The sequence below is a fragment of the Castor canadensis genome, chromosome 8 (assembly GCF_047511655.1).
Source record: "Castor canadensis chromosome 8, mCasCan1.hap1v2, whole genome shotgun sequence".
In the NCBI taxonomy this organism is placed as follows: Eukaryota; Metazoa; Chordata; class Mammalia; order Rodentia; family Castoridae; genus Castor; species Castor canadensis.
In genome coordinates this window covers 30,615,096-30,638,785 of record NC_133393.1, presented here as the reverse complement: position 1 = coordinate 30,638,785, position 23,690 = coordinate 30,615,096, and the positions used below count along the sequence as shown (strand labels likewise).

General features: G+C 40.7%; 2 protein-coding genes across 13 annotated transcripts in view; one reads left to right on the top strand and one right to left on the bottom strand.

Moving 5' to 3' along the window:
- The window catches only part of LOC109687273 (cytidine monophosphate-N-acetylneuraminic acid hydroxylase), a 300,528-nt gene that overhangs the window by 182,677 nt on the left and 94,161 nt on the right, over positions 1 to 23,690 (bottom strand). For all 7 annotated transcript variants that reach the window (XM_074082744.1, XM_074082757.1, XM_074082751.1 and 4 more), the window contains one exon: positions 885 to 930. The gene's annotated coding sequence lies outside the window, so the exon portion shown is untranslated. The remainder of the gene's footprint in view (positions 1 to 884; positions 931 to 23,690) is intronic.
- Positions 13,109 to 23,690, top strand: part of Carmil1 (capping protein regulator and myosin 1 linker 1) — a 325,017-nt gene continuing 314,435 nt past the window's right edge. For 5 of the 6 annotated variants that reach the window (XM_074082734.1, XM_074082733.1, XM_074082736.1 and 2 more), the window contains exons 1-2: positions 13,109 to 13,362; positions 17,629 to 17,726. In XM_074082734.1, the coding sequence (XP_073938835.1) occupies positions 13,323 to 13,362; positions 17,629 to 17,726 (138 nt within the window). In that variant the 5' untranslated portion in view covers positions 13,109 to 13,322. The remainder of the gene's footprint in view (positions 13,363 to 17,628; positions 17,727 to 23,690) is intronic. The other variant, XM_074082735.1, reaches the window with a different exon arrangement.

Genomic DNA, 23,690 nt, shown 5'->3' with positions numbered 1-23,690 from the left:
CTTTTCCCACAGATCACTTTTAGAATACTTTGGTTGTCGAATGATAACTCCCTAGCTACGTTAACTAAAAGTAATTGTGAATTCTTTGTAGATCTCCTGTTTGTCAGAGGAGTAGTTGGCTTGCAAATGGAGTTCCAAGCTACACAGCCAAGGGAATTACAGAGCTATTAGAAAGTTAAATTTGACTTAAGCTTATTGTTCCTTGGACAAAGGAGAGAGTTGTTTAAAGACTTAGACCTCCGGAATGACTTTTTATTTAAAATGAGCCAGAACTTAGAATTTGGAAACCTTAGAGTCAATTTAACTCACGTCTTGAAAAGATTTGGGGGAGGAAAAACTAGTGAACAGAGTTGGGGTTGAGGGTGGGGAGGAGAACTAGGATCCTTTTATATGCTTTTGAGAACTGCTTGAATAGCAAAGATTCCCAAGATCTTTTTTAGATATTATCTAGATATGTAAATATAAGCTTGTTGAATGAATTCATCCATATGGGAATAATTATACTAGGGCATGGATGATTTCAGCAGAATCTCAAGAGTTCAGTTAAGATGCAAACTGTTTCCATTTGTAATCCCAAACTTCTCACACAGCTCCCTAGAAACACATAGAGATGCCTTACAAGAAAGGTTATTCTTTGTGGGAGATCATGACAGCCTGAACTGATGAGTGACCACCAAGCAACAATAATCTCATTTTATGAGAATTCATATGATGAAGTTGAACAAGGGGGAAATAGATAAGCAATGCTGATGACATAGGACGATGTCTTAGAACCATGAAATGTCAGCTATTGTTTTTACTTCTCATGTGACTAGATACTTTTAGTTAGGGCATTTGAAAAGATTTTGTAAATTGCTATATTGTCTTCTTGGATTATTTCTTACCCTCACCCCGAAGATGCCTTCTTGGAACTGCTTCTGATATCAGATTCTAGAGGAGAAAGGAAATATAAAGGTTAATCTTGAGTATATAGATGTTAATCAAAAAGAAAAAGTGTGAAAAATAATTATGTTCACTAATAAAAATAGTTTGCTAGTCTTATTTTTTGTAATATATTAAGAATACCTTGCTCCACTCCAGGTTCAGTAAAGCAAAATAGAACAAATACTATTGTAGGCAATCATTCAGGATAAGCATAATAATTTGGTGAAATTTCTCTTAATTTTTTTCTGTCAATCTTATTGTGTTAACAACTTCTGAAATGACCCACTGAGCCCTGCCTTTGTATATTCTCACTCCTGGAATGTGGAAGAGACCTGTAAATAGGATGGGATCTCTTACAATTAGGTTATGTTATATACCCACAGTTGATTTTATGAAAAGGAGACTATGTTTTCATCACAAGGAGAGGTAAGTATTTTAGTAAATAGGTGACTAAGTATGTTGGGTTGATCAATACAATATATAAATGTACTGAAGCATCTCACTGTACCCCACAAACTTGTTGAATTATTATTTTAATGCTTTTTAGATCTAATTTACAGAAAAAGAGCCAAGCATGGTGGAGCAGGCCTGTAATTCAAGCACTCAGGAAATGGAGGCAGGAGGATCAAGAGTTCAAGACCAGTCTGGGTTATATAGTGAGACCCTGTCTCAAAAATCAAAAGAGAAAAAGAGAGAGGAGGACAGGGAAAGAGAGGGAAAGGAGGGAAGGAAGGAAGGAAGTAAGGAAAGAAAGAAGGGGAGAAAATTGGTGGGCATTGGTGGTACCTACCTATAATCCTAGGTATCCTTGGAATTCTGAGGCAGAATTCCAAGTTGAAGGCCAGCCTGGGCCACTTCGCAAGAACTTGTTTCAAAAGCAAATTTTAAAAAAGGGCTGAGGATGTAGCTCAGTGGTCCTAGGTTCATTATGAGAAAAGAAAAAGAAAATAAGGAAGGAAGAAATAAAGAAGGAAAGAAGGAAGAGAGGGAGGGAAGAAGGAAGGAGAGAGGGAGGAAAGAAAGAAAGGGAGGGAGAAAAGGAAGGAAGGGAGAAAGGAAGGAAGAAAAAGAAAGAAAAAATATTTGCTAGTCCTGACTTAACCAGGCAAGCTCAAATAAGGAAACAGGTCTCTTTCTGATAAAAGAAATTGCAAGTATGAAAGAGTCTAGTTTTTTTCACTTTGGAAATGGAAGAAGGGGTCACATGCCAAGAGAATGTGATGGGCTCTAGGAGCTGAGCATGGGTCCTGACTGACAGAAGAAACAGACTTCAGTTCCATAAGTACAAGGAACTAAATTCTGTTATCCTGAATGAGTTTGGAAGTAGATTCTCCCCAAAAGCTTTCAGAAATGAAAATTCCTGGTAACATCACCGAATCCTATACCAGAGGCCTGATTCCAGGATCCCAACAAATTAGGTCCAGCCACTTGCCCCAAAAACCAAACAGAAAAACTAATAGTGAAAAGCTGGAAAGGAACTTTGATCAGCATAGCTACACCAGGAAGGCAAAGGTGACCATTGTCCTTGGTTCTATTTTTGCAGAGGCTAACAAGAGCTCCAAGAATACAGGGAAAGGGGCAAGACTATCCATAATGAAGCAATCTTAGTCAAACTGTGTTTTGGTTGGTCATTATCTCAGCATCAGCCAGGCAAGGCCTTGACTGGATAAGGTATTGGTGCCTAGAGGGTAGTTTTGACCCTTGTTAAGAGATGTTTATCTTTGTTGGTCCTGCAATCCAAAGTGACTGCAAAAGAAAATAGCTGAGAGAAAAAAACAAGTTAGGACAAAGGTGGGATGCCAAGGCTTTATCTACTTTTAGATACCCATTGGACATGTGCAGGCCCAAGTGAAGAGTCAGTGCTTTTTAACAAAAGCAGCTTCTAAGTCCTTGATTCAGTAATGTGTTTTAAAATTCTGAGAGTTCTTTTATTTTCTCAGATTTCTAAAAATAAAATCTCCATGGATTCTTTAGTTTTTGTGAGTTCAATGTCTTCTTTTACCTCTCTGATATTAATTGTAGATATTTCTATCAACTTTATTATGGTACAACCTGCAGACAATAAGACACTCTCCTTATAGGTATAATATTCGATTATACCTACACAGGCACCCTGTTACCACAACCACAGTCAAGCTATAGAGCATTTTCAACACTGAAGAATTTTCCCTCTGGTCTCTTCTCAACAAATCATCTCCCTGACCCAGGCCCCAGGTAACAACTCATCAGTTTTCAGAAATAAAAAATTTTGGTAATATTACCAGAGTCCTACACCAGAGGCCTGACTCCCTATCCCTACAAATCAGGTCCATCCACTCACCCCAATAAAAGCAGGAAAGAAACTGTCTAGTATAGCTATACCAGGAAGACAAAAAGGACCATTGTCCTTTGCCATGTCTTTGGGGGACTAGCAAGAGCTCCAAGATTATGTAGGGAAAGGGGAAGATTATATAGGGAGTTTTATATAAATGACATCGTTTAGCTTATGTTCTTTGTACCTGAAGTTTTTTTTTTTTTTTGCAAAATATAATGTTTTTAAGATTCATCCATGTTGTTGCAAGTAACACTAGTTCATTCTTTTTTATTATTGAGTATTTTGGGGTTTTTTGTTTGCTTGTTTTGAGGAAGGGTCTTGCTATGTACCCCAGGCTGGCCTCAAACTTGAGATCCTCCAGCCTTAGCCTCTCAGAGTACTGGGACTGCCGAGAATGAGCACACTAAATATATTTATATATTCATATGTTGTGCACCTTTGTTTGATTTAGATTTTTGGCTATTATGAATACATAAAGTTGCTCTAAACATTTAGGAATAAGTGCTTATATTGACAGGTATTTTTATTTTATTTAAAAAATACATAAAAGCAAGTTGCAAAATTGTACTTCAAGTATCTGTTTAACTTTGTAAGAAGCTAAGCTATCAAAATATTTTCAAAGTAAGTATATCATTTTACAGCTCTACCAACAATTACATGAGAATTCCAGTTGCTCTGCATCTTCACCAACACTTAGACTGTTAGTCTTTTTAATGTTAGTTATTCTACTGGATGTGGTAGTACTTTGGTATGGTTTTAATTTGCATTTCTATGATGACTAATTGCATTGAGTATTCTCTCAGATACTCATTGGTCATCTGTATATTTTCTTTGGGGAAATGTCTGTTCAAATGTTTTGTTTATTTATATCATTAAGATGTAAGAGTTTTTAGCACATTTCACATTCTATCTTTTGTCAGATACATGTATTGAGAAAATTTTCTTGTTCTTTTCTTATTTATTTATTTATAGCAGTACTGAGGTTTGAACTTAGAGCTTCCTGCTTGGTAGGCAGGAGCTCTACCACTTGAGCTTCAGCCCTCTGCTCATTTTCTTAGTGTCATTCAAGGCACAGCATTTAAAAATTTTGACTGGGTTCCATTTATCAATTTACATCTTTTATGGCTTGACTTTATGTGTACTATCCAAGAACTTTTTGCTTACTCCAAAGCTATGACAATTTTTCTCATGTTTTATCATTTAGAACTCTGAGAGCTTTAATTTTACATTAAGAGTTTATTTGTTTTTGGATTTGGTGCTGGGGATTGAATCCAGGGCCTCATGCATGCTAACCATGGACTCTACACCTGCACTGGAGCAATATATCCATTCTACAGTTGTTTTTTGATCTATTTTAGAATTAATGTCAGAAGGCTGGGAATTGTGGCTCAGGTGGTACAGTGTTTGCCTAGCAAGGTCAGGGTTCTGAGTTCAAACCCCAGTCCCACAAATAAATAAGTAAATAAATAACCACAAAACATTGGGCTCAAGCTTGTAACTCTAGATCCTTGGGAGGCTGAGATCAGGAAGATTATGGTTTGAAGCCAGCATCCCGGGCAAATAGTTCACAAGACTCCCATCTCTAAGATAACCACAGCAAAATGAACTGGAGGTGTGGTTCAAGTGACTGTTTTGCTAATGCAAAGCCCTTGCTTCAAACCCCAGTACCACCAAAAAAAAAAGAAAATCATATAATTTGGTTGGTTGTGACATGAGATAAAGGTCAGAGATCATTGTTTTCCATGTGGATAGCCAGGTATTCCAAGACTTTCCTGTTAAGTTACCTTGGCACCTTTATAAAAAGCCAACATCATATATGTGTGAGACTGTTTCTGTGTGTCTTACACCATCCCACCGACCTACAAGTCTATTCCTGTGCCACTGTTACATCTCTCAATTATCATAGCTTCATATTAAGTCACAAATTTAGGGAGCATAAAGTCTATGGTTCTTTTTAATTTATCTGTACATTTCATCTAAATTGTTGAATTTATTGCACAAAGTTGTTCACGGTGTCCCCTTATTATTCTTTTTAGTAATAGTCCTCTTCTTTTTTTTTGAGACAGGGTTTCAGTATTTTGTCCAGACTCGGCTTCCTGAGTAGCTAGGACTCCAGGATGTCTTCTGCTGTACACCATGGTCTCCCCCCCTCCTATCTTCCTCAGTCAATTCTATACAAACAATCAAGGTTTGGATCGAATTTAATGTTTTTCTTCCCAAAAGGCCCAGATTAGATTTTATTGGTTTTTTTTAAAAAATTATTTGCCTATTTTCAATTTTGTTGACTTTTCTTTGGTATGTATTATTTTTATCTTTCTACTTATTTGGGTTTTATTTTTCCCCTCTCTCCTTTTTTAAAAAAATGTTTCTGTTTTTGTTTCCATCTTAAAGGCTCTGCCAAATACCCAGGTGAGAACATGCCTCATGACTCCCTCTGTGGCTGATCAGAACTCAGATACCTTTCTGTTCCTGTGAACTCTAGGAATAGCTCAGCCACCAACTCTCCAGCTGTTTGTTGACTGACCTTGTGGAGTTTCACCCTATGTGTGTCTGGCACAGTACCCAGCAAAGACTGAAGGGAAGCTCTGCAGAATTCTGGAACTCTTTTCAGCACAGCTCCCTCCCTCCTCCTCAGAACTCTGCCTGACAACATTCAGCCACCTAAGCCTGGACAAATTCATGCCTCCAGTCCGGGGGCCCCGCTTAGGACCCCTTCTTTTCCTCCACCCTGTGGTTATTTCTAGGGAGAAATCTGAGGCAATCGTAGTGGTCACCCTGTTTGTTTTCTTCCTTTTAGAGATTTTAGTTTTTAGTCTGGAGCTGGAGTGTGGCTCAAGTTGTAGTGCACTTGACTAGGAAGTCCAAAGCCTTGAATTCAAGGCTTAGTATGAGAGAGAGAGAGAGAGAGAGAGAGAGAGAGAGAGAGAAGAGAAATGGCCAGGAACAAGGTGTATCTTTCTTTGGTCTGGTAAGTCAGTTACCATTCCTCCATTACCTTTCTGAGTTCTAAAATGGTAAGTTACCTCCTTTGTTACCATTTTCTATTTTTCTTGTCCTTGTGGCTTTATGCATTTTAAGCAAAAGCAGCCTTTAATAGTTTATGCATTTTTATGTAAATAAGTAGGCTTTAGTTTTTAGAACAGTTTTAGGTTTGCAGAAAAATTGAGCAAAAACCAAAAACACAGTTCTGTATACCCCCTCTCCACACAGTTTCTCTTTTTTTCTTTTTCAATACTGGGGTTTGAACTCAGGACCTCATGCTTGTTAAGAAGGCACTCTACCACTTGAGTCACTCTGCCAGCCCAACAGTTTCCCTTATTATTAATATTTTGCATTAGTGCTGTACAGATATTAAATTAATGCACCAATATTGATAGGATATTATTATTATGGTGATACTGGGGTTTGAGCCCAGGGCCTCATACTTGCTAGGCAAGTGCTTTACCACTTGAGCTATTCCACCAACCCTTTTTCGTGTTGGGTACTTTTCTTTTTTTTTTTTTTTGGTACCTCACTTTCTTTTTTTGTTTGTTTGTTTTATTATTCATATGTGCATACAAGGCTTGGGTCATTTCTCCCCTTCTGGCCCCACCCCTTCCCTTACTACCCACTCCGTCCCCTCCCTCTCCCCCCCACCCCCTCAATACCTGGCAGAAACTATTTTGCCCTTATCTCTAATTTTGTTGAAGAGAGAGTATAAGCAATAATAGGAAGGAACAAGGGTTTTTGCTGGTTGAGATAAGGATAGCTATACAGGGAGTTGACTCATTTTAATTTCCTGTGTGTGTGTATTACCTTCTAGGTTAATTCTTTTTGATCTAACCTTTTCTCTAGTTCCTGGTCCCCTTCTCCTATTGACCTCAGTTGCTTTTAAGGTATCTGCTTTAGTTTCTCTGCATTAAGGGAAACAAATGCTAGCTAATTTTTTAGGTGTCTTACCTATCCTCACATCTCCCTTATGTGCTCTTGCTTTTATCATGTGCTCAAAGTCCAATCCCATTGTTGTGTTTGCCCTTGATCTAATGTCCTCATATGAGGGAGAACATATGATTTTTGGTCTTTTGGGCCAGGCTAACCTCACTCAGAATGATGTTCTCCAATTTCATCCATTTACCAGCAAATGATAACATTTCGTTCTTCTTCATGGCTGCATAAAATTCCATTGTGTATAGATACCACATTTTCTTAATCCATTCATCAGTGGTGGGGCATCTTGGCTGTTTCCATAACTTGGCTATTGTGAATAGTGCTGCAATAAACATGGGTGTGCAGGTGCCTCTGGAGTAACCTGTGTCACAGTCTTTTGGGTATATCCCCAAGAGTGGTATTGCTGGATCAAATGGTAGATCAATGTTTAGCTTTTTCAGTAGCCTCCAAATTTTTTTCCAGAGTGGTTGTACTAGTCTACATTCCCACCAGCAGTGTAAGAGGGTTCCTTTTTCCCCATATCCTTGCCAACACCTGTTGTTCGTGGTGTTGCTAATGATGGCTATTCTAACAGGGGTGAGGTGGAATCTTAGTTGGTTTTAATTTGCATTTCCTTTATTGCTAGAGATGGTGAGCATTTTTTCATGTGTTTTTTGGCCATTAGAATTTCTTCTTTTGAGAAAGTTCTGTTTAGTTCACTTGCCCATTTCTTTATTGGTTCATTAGTTTTGGGAGAATTTAGTTTTTTAAGTTCCCTGTATATTCTGGTTATCAGTCCTTTGTCTGATGTGTAGCTGGCAAATATTTTCTCCCACTCTGTGGGTGTTCCTTTCAGTTTAGAGACCATTTCTTTTGATGAATGGGTACTTTTCAAGATAGAGTCTTGCAAAGTATTTGCCCCAGGCTGGCTTCAAACTGCAATCCTCCAGATCTCTGCCTCTTGAGTACCTAGAGTTACAGGTATAAGCCACCAGCTCCCAGCTTGAGTCACTCCTCACTTTCTTTCTTTCTTTTTTTTTTTTTTCATTTTTCTTTTATTATTCATATGTGCATACAAGGATTGGTTCATTTCTCCCCACTGCCCCCACCCCCTCCCTTACCACCCACTCCGCCCCCTCCCTCTCGCCCCCCAATACCCAGCAGAAACTATTTTGCCCTTATTTCTAATTTTGTTGTAGAGAGAGTATAAGCAATAATAGGAAGGAACAAGGAGTCACTCACTTTCTAAAAGGATTTCTTTGCCCTTTAGCACTCTTTCTTTTTTCTACCTGTGCATTTTTACTACACTTACTAAACCAATTGGGCACCTAGGACATTTCGCACTTACTTTATTATTTTCTAAAAATGGTTCAATTCAGTCGAGCCTTCTAAAAGTATTCAATTAATTCACTAACTATTAAGTGCCTGTCACTAGGCTAGGTGCAGAGTAACCAAAGATCGCCTTGATCTCAGAAAAGGAGCTGCTTGCTAGTTGCGGGCAACTAGTGACCTGAACACTTCCCATGGAACCTAGCTCAGAAACCTAGCTAGTGGCATGAGTACTGTATAATGAGCCTGGGTCTGGAAATCTCACCTTCTGGGTTCAGTCTTTGGTTTTTGATAACTATGTGACTTGCAGCAGTCACTCCACAACCTGAACTTCCTTCCTCACAGTGGTAAAGATCCAGTAATTGTACCTTTGCTTTCTTTTGAACTCATGGCTCTTCTCGTTAGGCAGGTGCTCTTTCACTTGAGCCATGACCCCCAGCCCCAGTCATGACACTTTCTAACCCAAGGAGCCACTGTGTAGTTTAGATATGCCAAACCCTTATTTCCTGTTTTGTTAGAGGTCATTCATTGTCAGATACACCACTTGTTCAATAGCAGACTTTGCATTTGTATTAGGAGTGGGGTGTAAAAAAACATGAAGTCAATTGTCTACACCAATTATAAAATGCATCTGATTTAGTAACATTAAAACAAGAAGGTGCTTCTTTGAATCAAGACAATATGGAGTCTATTGAAGAATTCCAGTGTTCTGAAAATGGAAAACCTTTATGTAACTGTGAACTGTGATAGGGCACACTTAAGTAGATGTTTTCTGAATTAACACTGAGTTGATTTTCTTCCTTTTTGCTCAGTGATATTTGCTAAGGATTTGTGCTGTTTTGTTATTGCTGTTAGGGAAAATTTCAAAATATGCAAATGTGAAAGCAACGAACTCCCATGTTACCGCTTATCTAGCTACCATGAAAATCAACATAGGGCCACTCTAGTTTCATCTATATCCCTATTCAGTACTACACTCCAACATCCCTCGTGTATTATTGTCAAGTAAAACTCAGATTTCATACAATTTCATTTATAAATAATTTAAAGGAGTACTGTTTAATAGTGATGTACCTCCCACTATCTTCTAATCCAAGAAAAAACTAAGTTTTCTTTCCTTTTTTTTTGCAGACTGGGGTTTGAACTCAGGGCCTACACCTTGAGCCACCCCGCCAGTCCTTTTTATGTGATGGGTTTTTTCGAGATTGGGTCTCGAGAACTATACAGGCTGGCCTCGAACTTCGATCCTCCTGACCTCTGCTTCCTTCTGCTTCCTGAGTAGCTAGGATTACAGGCATGAGCCACTGGTGCCTGGCTTACTAAATTTCCTTATTTGCAAGCTTAGTTTGCATTGCATACTTTTGAAAGATCCACACTAATCTCCTTGAGAAATACATACTAATCTCCTTGAGAAATACATACTTCCTTAAGAAGGCCCTTTACCTAATAATGGTAGTTATTGGGGTTGGGAGTTTAGCCTTAGGATTATTACTTGGGAGCGGCTGGGGATGTAGCTCAGTGGGTAAGGTGCCTGCCCAGAATGTGTAAAGCATAGCACCACAAGGAAAAAAACCAACCAAACAAAAACCCATTACTCGGGGAGTGAAATGCTTTTGTTTTTTACACTTTTGAAAACCTTTCAATCTTAAAGCCAGCTCTCAATGCAGTAGGCAACTTAGGTAAATTTATGTGATTTTTGCTGGCTGATTGCAGTTTTGTTTTTCTTGTTTCTGTAGCTTAACCATATGCTATGGTTCTAATGTTAGTATTTTAGGTCATTTTAGAAATGTTATTTTTAGCAAATTGCTTTATTCAGAGAGTATTTTCTCCGCATAATAAATTTCAAAATGTACTATAGATCAAATATATACCCATGAATTTAAAATAACAATTCACACACACTTTTCCAAAATCACTTTGTTACCCAGTATATGTTAAATGTATGTTACTATCTTTAAGCTTTTTAAAAAATCTTCTCAGTGCTGATGATCCAACCATGGCCTTACACATGTTAGGCAAGCACTCTAACACTTATCTACATCCCAGCCCTGTGGTTAACGTTTTAAAAGTTGTATCCCTGAAAAAACCAGTATTCATTTAGTCTCTAAGAGTTGCAGATTATCAGAATTAACCACTGTCATACGTAAATATTTACTTAGATGAAGCTAACGAGGGCTAATCGCAGATGCAACAGCAATCAGCTCCATGTAGAAGTTTGGCCACTCTTTTAATCAAGACTATATAGGCAGGGTGACATACATGTGGAAGTTGGAGGGCAGAGAGACTGAAGAAGGTTCTTTTTTTTTTTTTCTTTTTCAGATTTGTTTGTGAGTGCAGATTCCAGCTGACACGCACACATTATAGAATGCGAACTGCAGGCACCATGGTTGTATTGTCCTGGGATGCTTATTGCAGGTGGGGATTTATAGCTCCATAAACAGTGCTCCTTCAAGTTCTCTATTTGTTATTGGGGAACATATTTGAGCTTTGTATATTTGAGTAACTGACTCTAATTTCTCAAATTGGTCAGTCATTTACCAGTGTTGTGATAGGAGACACATATCAATCTACTCTTTCAGAGATGCTGTTCCCAATCAGGATCTCGCTGTAGTGAAAACAATTCTTTTATTGAAACCCAGCTTTTTTTTAAAAGAAATGGAGTTCTGAGTTACAGGATTGCCAAACAGCCTTCCCTTTATCTTTTCCTCCTTTCCAGGCAAAGAAAAAAAAATTTTGTTCTTATTTTCACAAGTTACCACATGGTTTGGACCCTTCAGGGATATTTTTGAAAATTCATTGGTATGTGCCAGGAAAGTCCTCTTAAACACACACACTTGAAAGACAGTGTATTAATTTTGAGATGTTAATTTCCATTTAATGCATTAAGGAAATATGTAGCTTAAAGAAATTGCCAACTTTTGAAACAAATTGTTGGATGCCGGAGGTACAATGCTCAAAATTAGTTAAGAAATGTTTACTGAGCACCTACTTTACCCAGGTTGTTGGGTGTGGTGCAGTGGTAAAGGCTTGCCAGGCTTAAGCAAGGCCTTGGGCTCAGTTCCCAGCAACACACACGCACACATACACTTCCTGCCTTCAAATCACCTACAGTGTAGTTGAGCAAAAAAAAAAAAATCCAAAAAACAAAAAACAAAACGAAAGACCAAAAACTCTCAGGGAACAATTAAAGAGTTAAGTAGTAAAACTCTTGACAAACACACAATCAAAAAAACAAGGCACCCTAAATGTGGACTTCCAGGAGTTCTTCATTCAGGCTTTGGGATCACAGGAAACTGAAAACCTCTGGAAATTTTTCCCAAAGAAGGTACACAAGGGATGGGCTTGAAAACAGATAAGAATTAGATAATCTTAAGAAGAGAGTCTTGGAGAGAGTGAGGCCAGTCTGTTTGTGAGGGGGGTGGGGTGGGGTAGGGCGGGCAAGGTTAGAAGGGTGAATGCCCTAAAGCTAATGCGGGACTCTGCTGTTTTGGGAAGCAGGGTCGATAGCAGTGTTTAAAACTAGACTACTAAAAGCGTGGGATTCCCTAGTTTTCCCTCCCTCACCTTTCTGTCCTTTAAAAACGAAACCTGATTGATAGTCAGGGACATCCTAGCCTCTGGAAGACTGGAGTACACGCAAATATTCTTGCCCTGAAGTTGTCCCTATGGGGTAGAACTCAGGGAAACTGGAGAGGGTTGGGCCAGGTAGTATCAAATTTAGCAGCCGGCTTATTCCGGCTTTTGTGAATGGCGTTCAGCTCCAGGAATATGCCCCGGCGGGTAAACGAGGCTCAGCTTGACTGAAAGGCATTTTCCAAGGCGCCCTCACGATTTGAATGTTCGCAAACGGCGGCGGGGTCTTCTCACCATATGGTGAATGTTTACAGGTTGCGTCTAGCTCTAGCTCACCAGAACTGGGATATTAATAACCCAGATGCAATGACAAACGTGACCCAGGGAAGGCTGAAAAATAAAGGTGCATAAAAGGGTCCCAGAAAGAACCAGCTTCCTTGCAGAGAGGTCTGCACAATCCGCGTGAACCTACACCCTCTGGTCCTCCGAGTCCCCCAGCCCGACCGAGGTGGGGACAGGGAATCTGGGAAGCCCTAGCCCACTGGGCTCTCCTCCCTGGCAGCCAGCAGATGGCTCCCGGGCTCTCTCTCCCGCTCCCTCGCCCCCTCTCCAGACGCAGGGCTTTTGAGGTTTGGGAGGGAGGCTGCGAGGAGAGGCGCCGTGCCCACCGCAACCGCCGCAGCCCGGTGCATCGTCTGTCCCCGGGCTGCGCCCCGCACCGGGCACCCAGCGCCCAGGCCGGGAGGCCGGGCCGGGAGGCGTGCGGAGGCCGGGTCTCGCGAGGTGAGGAGGAAACGGCGGAGAAGGAGGAGGAGGAGAAGGACGAGGAGAGGAGAAGGAGGCGGAGGAGGAGGAGGGCCAGCGCTGCCCCCGCCCCGCCCGAGCCCGGGCCCGGCTGGAGGGCGAGGAACGCTGCTCCCCGCCCCGCTCTCCCCGCCCTCCGCACGCCTTCCGCTTTCACCTAGGGCCGTAGGTGCGGCGCGGAGGTTGGGCTGCAGCTGGCGCCGGCCGAGCCGCGCCGTGGAGCCGGGAGCGGGGAGGAGGAGCCCGCGCCGCAGCCGCCCCGCGCCCCGCGCCCCGCGCCGCGTTCCCCCGCCGGTCCCCGCCGGAGGCGTCATGTAGTAGCAGCCGCAGCCGCAAACCCATCTCGTATTTGCAACTCTCTCTCGTTTTTAAAAGCCTCCCCCACCAAAAAAAATTGAGGGGTTCGGGCAAAGGCGGGGGGCAGTAAATCAGAGTTGGACCTGTAAATACCCCCTGCACCTAGAGGGCAACCATGACCGAGGAGAGCGCCGACGTTCCCCAGGAGTTGATAGGTAAGATCCGCGCGGTTGTTGGTTTTCTGTCTTCCTCTGCCGACTCCTCACCTCCACCTGCCTTTCCACCTCTGTTCTCCCGCAGGTCCCGCCAAGTCCCTGCGCCCCTCAGGTCCGAGTGGCATTGGGCAGGGTCTCGGAGTAGGGGGGCACCGGGAACTTTGCTCCCATCCGACTGCTTGCAGAGCTGACGCCAGAGTGGGAAGGCGTGGGGAGGAATCGGGAGCCCCGGGAGGGGTCTCTCATGGTCGCCTGGGACCCTGGGCTCGGAGTCCTGCCCGGATCAGGTGGTGCAGGTTGGAGGAAGGAGGAGGCGGGCTGCCTCTGCGTGGGTAGTTCTCAAGGCGAAGAGAACCCCTAATTAGTGCCCAGCCCACTGCCCCCAACTCTGGAAAGTCCAGGAAAACCTGGCTGCCTAAACCACAGTAGGTCGTTCTCTGCATGTGTCAGGCACCCTACAGAAAATGCCTCGCAGGAGGTGCCCCCCTGCCAGACACCCGTGGGGGAGGAGGCGCTGGCTGGTGTAATGACTGGGCCTGACAAGGCGTGGCTTTGGTGGAGCTGGGAGCGAGAGGGTTACTGGGCTGACGCAAAGTCCGGCCAGGAAATTGAGGGTTAATGACAAAAGCCTTATTTTAATAATGATTAACCTACTGATCCCCCCCCCCCATCTCTTAGGGAACCAGTGTATGGTACCCTGTACAAGGTGACCCATTGTTTGAGGCCCTTGAGGCTTTTCTCTTTTTTGGGAGGATGGAGGGTCTGGATTTGGTCTTCGGGTTTAACTTAATTATCTGGGGGTTTAAATGGTAAGCTTAAAATAGGTTGAGGGAGTGTTGAGAAAGAAAGACCTAGCATTTAAGCTTGCGTGTAGCATGTTATGTTGTAACAAGGTGAGCACGTCCGTGCGGGTGTGTTTTGAGCCCCAGTGACCTATATTCCCTACTGTACCATCCTTGGCACACTGCACACCTCGCCCCGAAGGATGATGTTTAATCCGTGCTGACAACAAGCAGTAGTTCTAAGCGCCGGTTCATCTGTATATGTGAAATTTGTCCCTCTGTTGCTTCTTTTAGCTACGCTACTTAAGAGGAATTGGTGTGTGCCCTCCCATTAGTAACTGCTAACTCAGCAGGTGAAACTTGATTTGAAGAAGCTGTCCCTAGTTTGTATGGAATGCTATGCTTTTTTGTTGAATAATAATAAAAAAAAAAAAGATGAAGGAAAAAAATCCCAACTATCTCCAGCCTTTACCCGAATTCAAGGCGGGAAGATATCCCTGCACGGCTCATCGAGCTATTCTAGGCCGTCTTCTCTCTCCTCGACCCCGCGGAGTCAGTTTCTGAGATAAAGCATCAGTCTTTGCTGGAGTGAGTGGCCCATCCGGTTTTGAATGTTTCCATCACCCTACCCGGAAGAGGAAAGGAATTCTGGAGACTCTGAAGGAGTCTCTAAGGGTGGTAGATTTTTAATTTGTGTAAAAGGTTGTCCTCCAACCTGGTAGTGAGAAATTTAGGTGATTGCTTAGACCCAAGGGAGAGGTTGAGGAGGGATGGAGTGGACATAAGGTTCTGGCTTATATTAATGGTTCTCAAATTGAATAATTGGGTATATTTTAAAAGTTGAATTTGACCCATACTTGAAATGGAATTTTCGTGTTTAGCAAATTTTTTCTTATTTTCTGACAGCCAATTGACATGGTTTTGTGATGTTGATAATGGTTTTTCTAGGCCTTTAAATGGTCTAGTTAGGCTGAAATTCTTGAACCTGAATCCTCTAATTTCTGAACGCACAAGAGTTTTGCTCTCATCAGTTCAACATGGTGACCATGGAAAGACCTCACATATTTTCTTAAGTTAATATCCCAAGGCATTTAAACACTGTATTGTGAATCTTTATGATTATGAAATTAATAGAGGAGTTTTGTTAGAATTTTTAAACAAAATTTTCCTTTTTGGCAGCACTGGGTTTGAACTTGGGGCCTCATGCTTGCTAGGCAAGCACTCTTAATGGTTGAGCCACTCCACCAGCCCCTTAAACAAAAATTTAAAAATTGAAGAGAAGAATATATGTCACTCATATAACCACTGAGAGATACCTACTTTTAATATTTTGGTATATGACTTCCCTGTCTCTTTTTATGTGCATATATTCCTTTTATTTATTTATTTTTGGTGGGACTGGAGTTTGAACTCAGGCCTTTCACACTTGTGAAGCAGGCACTCTACCACTTGAGCCACAATTTCAGTCATTTTGGTCTGGTTATTTTGAAGATGGAGGGGGAGGAGTCTCTTGAACTACTTGCCCAGGCTGTCCTCGAACCTTGATCCTCCAGATATCAGTCTTCCACATAGCTAGGATAATAGGCGTGAGCCATGGTGGCTGGCTTAATGTGCATATATTCTTAAGTGAATTTCAATTGCCCATTTCCCCCACAATTCTTTCTTAGGGAATGAGGGAGTAGCTTGTCCTTGTTTTGAGTTCCAAGGAGATAAAAGCTGCACAGAGGACTCCAGGGGCCATGAGCTCCCCCACACATCTCCCTGCTCCTTCCATCTTGTTGGCTGTCCCTTGAACTGGTTGTCTTCCCTGTGTCTATGCCCTTATCTGTGCTGACAATGTCCTTTTCTCTCTTTCCTCACTCTTCTTATCAACTCAGTGGCATTAAACTTTTATGATGTGTTTCCAGTAAGTAAATTTTATAAAGTATGCTCTGCATACTTTATTTAGTATGTAGAATCTAAAACATCAACTAAAACACACACTACAAATAAGTAAAAATTCTATTGTTTCTTTCCATGTCTTGATGGAATGTATAGTACATTCCACTTTGGAAACTCGTGTTCTGTTTTCTACATCTTCAGCTCAGGGATCCCCTCCTCTCTGAAACCTTCATGTGCTTGGTAATCTATGATTGACTGTGCTGTGTTTGATGGCATCCCCCACAGCCTCCACTAGATTGCAAACTCTGAGAAGGTGGGGCCATCTTTGTCCAGTACATGGTAGAGGTACTATCTGTTGAATATGTGAATAAGCCACAGTGATTATAGTGTAGAACACAAGAGCTATGAAATCCTAGAGGAAGGAGCTATATTTTGAAGGACAAGTAGACTATACCTAGGAGAAGAGGATAATAAAGCAAGGATAGCATATATGTAATCCTGGGGGTATAAAAGATGGCAGTATTAGGGATGATTAGATATTTAGGCATGTACTGAGCAGTTAGGATGAAAAATGTGAAAGACCTTGAGTGGCATTCTATGAGGTTTGGGCTGATCCAAAAATGACCATGACTCAGACCAGGAGGGTCGTGATCAGATTCGTGGATTTGGAAGGGTCATTGTGGTTATGAAGATAACAATAGGTTGACAGGTTGGAGGCCATGGGCTTAGTCTTGGTGAGAAATTCTAAGGCCCTTAATGCAGTCCAGAGGGTAGGGAGCTGTTCCAAGGTAGATTTTAGGAAACTTGATGCCCGACACAGGAGCTAAGAGAAAGGAGTTTGGAGATAAGTAAGGTTTTTAGCTTCATTAGTGACCAGAGGAGGAAATAATGAGTTTGCCTTGGGTCATAATTCAGGTTGTGGTGCTCACAGGAGTCTTAGGAAGACCCCCTCTCCCCCGACCAATATTAAAGTCTTTCTTTTCTCTGTTGCTCTTTTCCAAGTCATTGTCTTTGACCATCCTTTGGGATATTGTGCTGTGATTTTAGGACAGATGGCTGGAACACCCTTCTCTGGCTAAATCATTTGGTGTAGTTCTGGTTCTTTGCTATGTTCCCTAACCTTCATGGCAAGTCACTTGTAGAAAACAATATTTGTATGGCACTGAGGTGAACCCAGAGGCTACTGGGAGCCAGGCATATCCATCCAAAGGCTGAAAGAATTTATGAATTCATATTGTGCTTATGGTGCTCCATTGTATTGTCCTACATTGCTCTTTTTTTTTTTTTTCTTGTGTGTGTTTTTCTAGCAAGATTATGTCATGCCTTGCATAGGTTTGACATTATGTCACATGTTTTTTATATGTGCTGCAGCATTTGAGTAGATGGGATAAGTTCTCAAGTTGTTGATTGAATTCTTGATATGGTGATCTGGGGACTTAGCTCAGTAGGAAAGCACTTGCTTAGCATGCCCGTGCGCAAAAAAAAGAAAAGAAAAAAAAGGACAAACAAGAATCCAAATAACCTCTACTCCCCAAGATATGGTTTTCTCCCTGATACTTTTTTTCTTACTAATAAAATATAATGAAGTATTTCTTTCTTTCAGAAAGCATAAAGGATGTTATTGGCAGAAAGATAAAAATTGCAATGAAGAAGAAAGTGAAGTTAGAAGTGAAGGGAGACAAAGTTGAAAACAAGGTTCTGGTAAGTGTTACTTATTGTTATTAAAGTGTGTGGAAGGGAAAGTGTCTTTTTACTTTATTGTTTCAATTGTATAATTTTTATGTAGCATTAGTTCTGGTGTTTTGTATTTTGTTCAAAAATTCTGATGACTGTTTTGTTTGGATTAATTGGAATCTTTTTGTTGAAAGTTAAAAGTAGGGTCATTTAAAGTTTAGGAGTGGAACTTTCCAATTGTATTTCTCCAATTTGTGACAGTCACCTGTATTTAGATCATCTCCTAGAGCCCTTATTCATGTTGGATTTTTTTTTTTTCCCTTGGAAAGGACTATGGTTTTGAATTCAGGGCTTTACACTTGCAGAACAGACACTCCAGTCCATTTTGCTTTGGTTATTTTGGAGATGGGGTCTTGTGAACTGTTTGCACTGACTGACCTCAAACAGATCCTTCCATTCTCAGCTTCCAAAGTAGCTAGGATTACAGTGACACTGGGACCCAGATTCATGTTGGATGTAAAATGCAGCTTATTTATTATCTTGTATTTGATGGCTTAATATATGACTTTATTTGTAAGAGCTTATGCAAGAATTTAAATAATTCCTGTCATGTCTGTTTAATTGTTTAAACTTTCTGAAATGTTGTGTCTGAGACAATACAAGGGGTGATGAGCAGAGAATGTGAACAAAGCATGTGTCAAATCCTTCAGGATTTTGGTATCCCAGGGGAAATGCTTGTGGAGGCAGTATCTGCTGGTGTTGCCATTGAACTTGGGGTTCCATCTAGTTTGTCTGGAGGGGCTGAGGGATAGGGACTTTCTGGGCATAAGTTGTTTAGGGAGTCATCAGTGACTGGTTGTGACTGAATAGTACATTTAGAGAGATAAAGAGCCATTTTGGTATTTCACTGGTTTCTAAGTTCAGATTATGGCAAACCTAAATTTAAGTGGAGGTGGAGGTTTTTTTTTTTTTTTTTTTGTGGTCCTGGGGTCTGAACTGAGAATGTTGTACTTGCTTGCTAGGCAGGAACTCTCCCACTTGAAGCATGACTCTAGCCCTTTTGGCTTCAGTTATTTTTCGGATTGGGTCTTACTTTTTGCCCAGGGTGGCTTCAGGCTACGATCCTCCTACCTAAGTGATCCTTGTACCCAGTGCCTCCCAAGTAGTCGGGATTACAGATGTGTACCTCCACGCATATTGTTTAACATCGTGGAAAACTTCAAATATATTCAAAATTAAAGAAGAGTACTGTGTCCTGTGAATTTGTCATTCAGCTGCAACAGTTTTTAGTGTTTTGCTAATATTGCTTCATCTATCTTTCCTACAGTATTTTTCCCTGGAATATTTTTAAACAAATCCCAAGCATATGCCATCAAAAGACAGTAGTTCTAATATTCCGTTTCTTCAGTTGAGTTGCTGCAGAATTTGAAGTGCCTTTCTGATAACATCTGCCTTGAAAATCTTATAACATCTTTAACTCCAGGATATGTGACTGTCTTTTTTGTAAGGCTTATACTGTTGATAGATGACTTCTTTTTCTCTCCTATCTGTATTTACAAGTCAGGATGGCAGAGGCATTGAAATAGGAAAACATGGGTGACTTTTGCCCTGCAACAAAATGTGCTCATGTAGACTCATAGTTATTAATAGCAGAAATGATTGGTGTCATTGTTCTATCTTGCTTAGCTTTAATAAAGAGTAAGCTTCTTTAAATTATATTTTCCTTAAGACTTCATCCATAAGATTGTGTTATTTTTTTTTGGAGCTGGTAATGTAGAGAGAAGAAATATTGTTCATGTAATTTTTCTTCTATATGTTTAATAATTTTTTTTTGTATTTTTTATAGTGCTGGGAATTGAAGCCAGGGCTTTGTGAATGCTAGACAAGTGCTTTACCACTGAGCTACACCCCAGCCCCAAAGTAAATTTTTACTTATGTAGTAACAAGGGATAGACCCACCTCTATATAACTTAAATATCAAGGAAAGTTTGCTATAGAAGTCTAAAAAATATGACACTGGTATTATTTGGTATGGATGCTAAGAATAAACCCATGCCCTGATGAAAATTTATGATGATAAAATTTCAAAGACAGGTTTGTGTTCAATATAATAAAATGAGTACCATTTAACAGCAGTTAGGGCTAGGAATGTAGCTTAGTACTAGAGCACTTGCCAGAAATGTACAAGGCTCTGGGCTCCATACACAGTAGTGCAAAAAATAAAATAATAAAAATAGTTATGATTAGTACTTAAGATTTCTTTTTGACTCATCCATTAGCTGGAGTTGATATAAAGTTGTAAGCAAATTACAGATGTATGTGAATTTAAGCATTCATCTCCCCAAATCTGGAAGCTAAGCAGTTTCTAGAAGTTTGAGTTAAACTTGTTTTTGCTATTATTTACTTCCATGGACAGGAAATAATAATAGATATACTCAAGGTCTGGCTTTTTCTGGAAGTCTTCAAGTTTGAGCAAGACAATCTAAGAAGTAACCTTTATATTGTTGATTTTGGAGTTTTTGAATTTAGAGAATATTAATTGCCACTGTACTCAAAAAGGTTATTAATGAGTAGGCTTCATTACTGCCCAAGTACCTTTTTTTCTGCATTTTTCTTCTGACCCTTTTCCCCAGGGGTTTACCCTGGGTTTTTCCTTCTTATAAAGGTGTGCGGTGTGATACTTAGTTTCTTCTTTTTCGCTATGAGACTTTATACTATGTCTACTTTATCTTTTGGATTTACCTTCTTCCTCTTTCATTAGCATCATAATTAATATTTTTCAAACATCAACCAAGTGCTAGACACTGTGTTGAGCACTTAATTGTGCATTGCTTTATTTGATTGTCCAGCGTAAACTCATGAGGTGGGCACACTTTTTACATCTTCATTTTGCAGATGAGGTTTGCAGATTAGGAAATGGAGATTTTAGGAGGCTAAACTAACTTGCTTTCTCAGCTAGTTCATGACAGCTGCTTTGCTACTGTGCTCTAAATAACAGGAAAATACCTTTGCCTTGTTGTTTAGTGGTGGCTAACTTCAAACAGTGGTAGGGGGGATTTGGCTGTTAGGATCAGAACCCCCTGTCTTTGTTTGATTTGGTTGATTTACACATTAATTTGCTCCGTGTTTCTCCGACCTCTGCTGTGTACCAGGCACATGGCGTGGACAACATGCACAGTCTCTGACTTCACAGGACTCTTAGATTATAGTCTAGTGAGAGAGGTGAACATGTAACCAGGCAGCTATTTAAGATGAGGAGATGAATGGGGTCTGTGAGACTACATAGGAGGATCCCTAACTTGGACCTGAGGGCAATGGGGAAGACTTCCAGGAGGAAGTGAAATTTAAGCTGTTACTCTGTGGATAAGTAAGAATTAGCCAAGGGAAGAGTAGAGACCTATTCTGGGCAAAGAGAACAGGATATGCCTGGAACCAGAGTGAGTTTAGCATGGTAGAGACATACTTAGCGCAGCTGGGGCACAGAGTACAACTGGGGGGAATGGAGAGGCACAGAGCCTGATTCCTTTCATTGTGCTTGGCAGATCAGGTGAAAGTCGGGACTGGTTAAACAGGTCTCATCTTGCCACCTATTTTTTAATGTCCTTTGAATGAACTCTATTTCTCCTTTTCTAGGGAAGCAGGCAGGCTCAGTGGTTAAAGGCTCAGATTTTGGAGTCACACCTGGTTCTCACTGACGCTCAGCAACTTTGTAACGATCTTAATTCCTTTCTCTAATGAAACAGGCATTGTAACAGGAGCTATTTATATAACTTACTTTGCAGATTAAGTGGGATATATTTAAATGTTGGTTAGCACACTGCCTAGCACATGGTAACACCTAATATGTGATAATGCACAAGGAACCAAGAGGCCCTGCATTCTGTTTTCTCAGTGGCATAGAAAATTTCAATCCTTCTGAAGCCCACATATCTGCTACATCTCTTGAGGGGCTGAGATCAGTTCATCACAGGGCCTAGAGAGTTTATTCATAGTTTGTGACACCTTTTTAGCAGAATAGAGGGCAACAGACTAGGTCCTAAATTCCCAAGGTGTGCTGTGGACAAATGAAGTCAGAAATGCTAGGGTATGGTGGCGGAAGCCTGTTCTGTACACAGGTAATTTTGGCAATGTTAAGGATAAAATTTTTTACTGCATGGCTTTTCAGAGACGTTAATATGGCTTTGTGTATGCTAAATTTTTTAAGAATCAAATATACTGGCTGTTCCAAACTTACTTGGCCAGATAACCTAGTGGCATAGGGTGAGAAACTGAGTGAAACAGGTCAGAGTTGGTGCCTCTTGGGGCAGTTTAAAGGAAAGGTAGAGCAAGCTAGAATAGGCTATCATTTGGAGTGATCCTCTAGGGGATGGTTCTTTTCTGTCTAAGTGGAGAGCGGGTTCACTGTGGCCTTACTGGTATGTCATGCCATCTGTTGCTCTGATATCTTATTGTCTTTCAGGGATGTTTTTAGGAAGTGATCCTGTGTTTCTTAGACTATTGTTCCCTTCTCTCATTTGCTAATTGAATCTTTACCTACTTTTTGTAGTTCCTGGACTTTAAAAAGATGTATTTTAATTATTGCATTCTTTAACAATGAAAGTTTTCATTTTTAGATAATCATAGGTTTTTATACATTTCTAAAAGATAATACAGAGAGGTTTCATTGTACCCTTTATCTACTTTTCTCTATCTTGTAAAATTATAGTATATTACAACCAGGATCCTGATATTGAATGAAACAGAACAAAGAACAAAGAGCCCTCATGCCCTTATATAGCCATCTCTCCTCCCCTATCTCTCTACAAGACATCCATTAATCTGGACATTGAACTCAGGGCCTCACTGGCAAGCACTCTATAATTTGGGCCCCCAGTCCAGATCTGTTCTTCATTTCCACAATTTTGTTCTTTCAAGAATGTTACACAAATGTAATTATATAGTATATGCCTTTTGGGGTTTGGCTTTTCTTATTCAGCATAGTTAGTTTCCTGTACCTTCATCCAAGTTGTTGTTTGTGTCAGTCGTCCTTTTTTTTTAAACATCTGTGGTATGGATGTACCACCGTTTGTTTATTCACTCACCATTGATGGACAGCTGGGTTGTTTCCAGTTTTTGACTATTAGAAGTAGAACTGATATAAAACATTTGTGTACAGATTTTCAAATGAACATACATCTTCATTTCTCTGTGATAAATGCCAAGGACTGCAATTGCTGGTTTGCACGGGAATTGCATGTTTTATTAGAAACTGGTAAACTTTCCCAGGGTGGCAGTACCATTATGGAGTCCTATCAACAATGTTTGAGCAATCCAGTTTCTCTATATCCATGGCAGCTTTTGCTACTGTCTGGACTTTTTTTCTTTTTGGACTAATGGTTGAAAGAAAAATCCTGTCAGGAGGGAGCAAGGGTCCTGGTGCCCTTTCCCCCCCCCACACCCATACTCTTGCTTGTTTCAGGGAAGAAATGTGGTACTCATTCTCATCAGGATGGAGGCTTAGAAGTGTGTGGATCCCCCAGTTATCCTCCACCCCACCTCCAACTCCCTGCCAAAGGGCAAAAAAACGCCAAAAGTGCCTGGAAGGTCCAATCCTGGTCTCAACTTGATTTTTCTCTGTTTTATTTTGGAATTCAGATTATAGTATTTTTGTCAAGCCTTTTTCTTCTACACCCCTCATAAAGTGGGTCAGAAGCAAGACTTCCTTTTTTATTAGATTGAGTAGGTAGGGGAAGCATGCAAACTGAACTCTTTAAAACTATTTCTTGTAGGGCCGGGGCGTGGCTCGAGCTGTGGAGTTCTTGCCTAGCAAGCACAAGGCCCCGAGTTCAAATCCCACTACTGCAAGAAAAAAACAAGAACAAACAAAGCAACCAAAAAATAAAAAACATGTTTGTTGTCCATTTAATTTGTTTTGCAAAGTTAACCTGGGATCCCTTTAACATATTTTCTTTGGGTATTATACTTTTTGAAAGTATCAAAATTAGACTAGAT